The sequence below is a fragment of the Mobula birostris genome, chromosome X (assembly GCF_030028105.1).
Source record: "Mobula birostris isolate sMobBir1 chromosome X, sMobBir1.hap1, whole genome shotgun sequence".
Lineage (NCBI taxonomy): Eukaryota > Metazoa > Chordata > Chondrichthyes > Myliobatiformes > Myliobatidae > Mobula > Mobula birostris.
Genome location: NC_092402.1, coordinates 56,661,053 through 56,667,052, shown reverse-complemented (window position 1 = coordinate 56,667,052; position 6,000 = coordinate 56,661,053). Strand labels below are relative to the sequence as shown.

Here is a 6,000-nt window from a genome sequence, read left to right as displayed (position 1 = left end):
TGGTTCTATTACTATTTATTATCTATGGTGCAACTGTAACGTAAACCAATTTCCCCCGGGATCAATAAAGTATGACTATGACTATGACTGCTGGAGGAACTCAGCGGGTCGAGCAGCATCTGCGAGACGAATTGCTGAAAGGGTACAGATTGAAAGAATACTAAGAAAATGTACAAGGATGTTGCATGGACTTGAGGATCTGATTTATAGGGAAAGGTTGAAAAGGTTAGGACTTTATTGCCTGGAGCGTCGGAGAAGGAGGAGATAGAGGTATGGGAAAATGGCTGCAGGCTTTTGTTCCACTGAGGCAGGGTGAGACTTGAGCTAGAGGTCATGGGTAAAGGGTGAAAGATGTAATGTTTAAGAGGAACCTGAGGGGGAGCTGCTTCACTCTAAGAATGGTGAGAGCATAGAACGAGCTGCCAGTGCAAGTGGTGGATATGGGTTCGATTTCAACACTTAAGAGAAATTATTTGGGTACATGGATGGGAGGGGGATGGTCCAGATGCTGGTCAATGGGACTGAGCAGAATAACAGTTCTGCATGGGACATGGAGTCTGCTTCTGTGCTTTAGTTCTCTATGACTCTCACAGATGCTGCTCGATCTGCTGAGTTCCTCCCACACATTGTTCGTTGCTCCAGATTCCAGCGTCTGCCATCTCTCGTGTTTCCTACCTCAGTGTCTTGTGAGAACATAAGAAACAAAAGCACTTGATAATTTTTTAAAAGTTTTTCAGTTTTAATTTGATATATGATACAACAGCATTGTACTCCATCTCAACATTTCTTTAAAAGACAATATTTTATTAAAACATGCATGTACAGGAATATAATACACAGAAAAATGCTCAGCAGTGAACTCTGTGGAAATGCAACGACAAACTGACACAAGATATATTGGTAACTGGAACCATACATTCCATTGACCTAATCCCCCAACTCATGTTTCCCTTTTGAAGTCCCTCATGCCTCCACCTTGTGCTAGGAGAGTGGTGAATCACTGGCCACCCTGAAGGCTCAGTGGACTGATGTTCAGCCTTGCCTCTTTCACCTGCTAAGGTCAAAACTTCCCTTGGTAAACCCACCCCAACTGCTCTGGTCAATATTGATCAGAACCCCAAATATCAGCCACCACAGTTGAGGCCTGTTGTCTGACACACTAATCGTGACCTAAAAGAGGTATAATTCAGCTCAAAAGAAAAGTTTCCTTTGGGATTCAGTGTTACCAGAAGAACCATCAAAAGAATTCTGTGGATCTCCTAATCTTGAGCAGGTTTAGGTAGGAAGATAGGCCACACAAAATTGACTTACATTCTCTTGTGTTCAGTGCAGATCTAATCAAGGTGTCTAAAATGCTACAAGGATTCAGTAGGAAATAAGATTCCAGAGAAATTATTCCTCTGAAGGAAAATATAGACCATAGAAAGATAATCTTAAAATTACTACCAAGGGCAAAATTAAGAAACACATTTTTTTTACATCAAGGGCTGTGGATGTGTGGAGATCTTTTCTCCCGAAAGGCTGTGGACAATGAGTGTCAAATGAGCAAAAGGAAAGGGGGCAGGAGTAGGCCCTTTGGCCTCTCGAGCCTGTACTGCCACTAAATACAATCAGAGCTGTTCTAATCTCGACCTCAGCTCTAATTTCCTGCCTGTTCCCCAGTTGGAAAAGGGATGGGAGTCTGACATGATTTAACTGGATGGTCCCTTTCTCTTCCCAGTATACCAAACTAGTGCTGTTTCCATAAAATGATGAGATTGTTTTTTAATTTTGTCCCATACCTTATTTCCCAAAGCCATGTCACTTCTAAATATTTTGCCAAACTCCGGCTTACATTTTTAAACTGCTATTTAAAGGTAAAACTGTCATGTGATTAGGGGTAATACCATACACTTTGGGTGGAGCTACTACTTGACAGAGACCCAAGTTCAAACCTGCCCTCCAGTGCTGTCTGTGTGGAGTTTGTACGTTCTCTCTGTGACCATGTGGGTTTCCCCTGGGTGCTCCAATTTCCTCCCACATCTGAAAGTCAGGTGAGTTTATGAACTAATTGTGAAATTGTGTGGGTGAGGGGTCGTCCATAGAAATGCCGGGGGATTTGTGTATTAGGTAAGCGATTATTTAGTGTGCGGCACGGATTCGAAAGATGAAGGTACTGTTTCTATGCTGGATGACTGTGTGACAATGAAGAACCATGCAATGTAGCACTACCAATCCCTGGCCCATGAGCTTCCATCAACAGCAGAAGGCCAAACTAATGTCATGTAATCCGCCATCTGAAATTCAGCACAGGGGCGTGAGCGCAGAGGAAATGCTTTGTATTCATTTTGCAACGTGGGACAGTTCGCTGAATGTCAGGAAGGTGTCAGAGAGTGGGGATCTGCAGTAAAGCAATCTCGCGGCACCTGCTTGTCAGCAGGTGAAAAGCATAATCACTGCAGATGCTGGAAATCCTAAACTGGAACAGAAAGTGCTGGGGACACTCATCAGGTCGGGCAGGATCTATGCAGAGGGAAACAGAGCTAATGTTTCTGCTCCAAGAGCTCTCAACAGAACTGACGACGGGGCTTGGATCTGAAACATTAACTGTTTCTTTTTCCACAGCTGCTGCCTGACCTTCCAGCTTAATCGTCTCTCTGCAAAGATTGGAGTCCTTCAATTTGTGCTAACAATTAAAACTCTAGTAACTGAGCATCATTCTTTTGCTGTTGTGTGTAAAACATGGAAGAGCTTCCCACGTGGTTCAGCAGTTACACTGAATTCTGGATGTTTTCAGATAATTATGGAAAAATACCTTTCAATGACCTGTGAAAGCCCTAGCTGTAAGCCTTAGGCTGTTTGGAATTAAAATGTGTCAAAAGAGGCTGTTAATGCCAAAATAAAATATTCACAGAACTTGGTCCTGACCCGAGTTCCATGATTCCCACTGGAAAATGACCATGGGTAAATGTTAGGTTGGGAGTGGAGTGCTGTTGAGTCCCAGGTTAATGAAGAATACTTGGGTCAGGAATCCCTCTTGGCATTGTGTAAAAGCCACTCCAGCTCAAAACAGCATTTTCAGAAGAATGCGCTTAATTCCCTGCTGATGCCAAAACACAGGCTTCATTTACAAACATATCTCAAATCCCTCTGACAGGCTGCCCAGCTTGCACATTCTTATGCTCCCAAACATTCAAACTTCTCATACCAGATCAGGAAATTGTGAGGCTTACTCTCAAATTAAACAAGAGATTGCACATGTCAAGCACATACACATTCCAGAGAGGATGCATGTACCATAAACTGGCCACACCTGAATCCTTTGATAAGGTCACTAACTGGGTAGGCTGATTATAATTCTACTCATAGAACAAGCCCATTCCAGTGGCGGGATCTGAACAACGAGAAAAGGCTGAATGGCAGGGAACAGGTCAGGAAGAGTGCACCATCAAGTGCTGGAATGTTAGCAAGCATATTCTCAAGGATTAACATCAAACAATGGATGTAATCATACCAGCTCAGATTGAGAGTGTTTTTGGAGCATATTCTGATTCACGATTTACACATTAACCGCAGTGTTCAAGGGAGCCTGGAATCATTTCTTTCTTGACTTCAGCCAAGGCAAGGTTGTTTTTATTTTTATCCATTTACCACCTTGATACTGCGCTAGTGCTGACCAGGAGTGGGAACGAATGGACTGCCGCAAAGCAGCTGCGGAGCGGTAGACTCTGCACGCCTGATTGGTTGGGACAAGGAGCCATTCGAGTGAGCCCAGCTCGAAGCACATGCCTTTGGATGCAGTGCAGGAACTTGGAAGTTGTGGAGAAGCTCGTGGGATGTTCTCCCGACTTCGAGCGGGCCTGAGGCAGACCACCAGAGTAGCAATGAAGGTCACAGACTGGAACACTAGTCCGAACTTCAGAAGCTAAAAGGCTTCAAACTGAAAAGCAGATACCATGAATTTGGAAATGTTTACAATGATCTTTCTCACATGGCGCAAACTATGACAAGTTGGCTGAACACTGGCACTGGAAATTTGGCCATACCTCATGAAGGATCAACAGCTCTTTCCCTTTCCACCTTCCCTGCCGGTCACCTGACACGGTTTGGTTTGGCTGCTTCCTCAGAACGTCGCAGTCGCATCTGGACCTTGAACTAACCTAGACCTTGGCAGCTTTTTCACTTTAATCGCAATTTCTCCAAGTGGTGTACAATAGTCTTCACTGTAGGAGGCTGACTATGCTTTGACTTGTATTTTGGATAAGGATAATCTTGGGGTCACCTTCCTGCTTTCCCCCTCTCTAGTGGATAAGGGCAACAGGGTTTACATTCAATACTCAAACACCAATGATAAAATTCAAAAGCACTGTACAGTGTGCTAAAAGCTGGACACAATTCCTCTGGAGACAGCAGGTACGGTTATTCTGAAGCTTTGGCCTTGGACTCCAGTTGTGACAGGTGCTCACACTGCCAGCTCTCTGGTGATGAGGAGTTGAGCTTGTATTAACTGGCAGGACACAGGACTGTGAGGAAGGTGAATGGGGAGGACAGTGAAAACACCACATTGGTGTCTCAGTGATTCCGATGGAGTGGATCACACACTTCTTGAAAGTAACCTTGACTGACCTACTTCATGGGTGAAGCTTAATGTAATTCTCCCCTCCTGGTGAACAGGGATCTCTCACTGGCAGCTGGAGAACACACTCAATGGGCCTTATCTTGGAAGAAAAGCCTTGTCTACCAATGATGAAACAACTACCTTTACCGGGGCTGGCCTATCAAAGGGAGAGTTAAATAGACACTTCACCACTGAGTTATGATATTCCTATGTAGAAACTGTACCCAGAAGGCAGGAATGAAATGAAAACCATGACAGCACAATGCCTTTGACTTTCTAGGAATTTGGGTCTGTTATCACACATAACTAGTGTGCAGGAGAACACTGTCGATAGTGGAAACAAATCCTGTTGATACAATCTGTCATTGCTTGTCAAACCTCAACTGACTTGTGCTGGGAAATAGTTCATGGACAGAGAACTGATAGTTGCTACCTAAACCCCTGGTGTAGAAGCTCCTGAACCCTAAGTTCCTCTAAGCAAAAACAAAACACAACAAAGCAGCGATATTATAGGTTGCTTTCGTCCAGCTTGTCTTGGCTCCTGTGCTTATTCTCTGAGTTGTGGCTTGGGTCATCACTCCTGGCAGAGTTCCCATCCCTGGCGTACTGCGGAAGAGAGTTAGACAAGGAAACAGGATCAGCGTTTCAGTCTCAGGAACCCCACCACAGCACATGCTAGACTTCGCCTCCTCTCAAACCACCAGTCACCTTTTAAAAGAGTGTGCTTTTGTGGTTTTATTATCCTTTCTAGCCAATTCTCAGAACCAGTTTCCTTCCCTTCTCTTCCCTCCACTGCCTGTGGCAGGGCCTCACTGGCAGTGACAGTGTGACAAATCCTCGGAGCGTTGATGGGCTGTTTTCCCTCAGGAGGTATATCTAATGCTCCAGCAAAACTCACTGGAGGAGGTTCAAAAGGCTTTTCTCTCCCAACGCTGAATCAGAATCAGGATTATTATCACTGTCATATGTCATGGAATTTGTTGTTTTGTGGGAGCAGTACATTGCAATACATTAAAAATTACTATAAGCTACTATAAGAGATATATAAAAAAGGGTCTCAGCCCAAAATGTCATTTATCTATTCACTTCCACAGATGCTGAAGTGGTTAAGGCGTTTGTCTAGTGATTTGAAGGTCGCTAGTTCGAGCCTCGGCTGAGGCAGCGTGCTGTGTCCTTGAGCAAGGCACTTAACCACACATTGCTCTGTGACGACACCGGTGCCAAGCTGTATGGGTCCTAGTGCCCTTCCCTTGGACAACATCGGTGGCGTGGAGAGGGGAGACTTGCAGCATGGCCAACTGCCGGTCTTCCATACAACCTTGCCCAGGCCTGTGCCCTCGAAACCTTCCAAGGCGCAAATCCATGGTCTCACGAGACTAACGGATGCCTATATTTTTTAAGTG

General features: G+C 44.7%; 1 protein-coding gene across 3 annotated transcripts in view; it reads right to left on the bottom strand.

The window, feature by feature from the left end:
- Positions 1–763: 763 nt before the first annotated feature.
- Positions 764–6,000, bottom strand: part of LOC140191630 (rho guanine nucleotide exchange factor 25-like) — a 313,824-nt gene continuing 308,587 nt past the window's right edge. For all 3 annotated transcript variants that reach the window (XM_072249206.1, XM_072249207.1, XM_072249208.1), the window contains one exon: positions 764–5,203. In XM_072249206.1, coding sequence (XP_072105307.1) covers positions 5,105–5,203 — 99 coding nt within the window. In that variant the 3' untranslated portion in view covers positions 764–5,104. The remainder of the gene's footprint in view (positions 5,204–6,000) is intronic.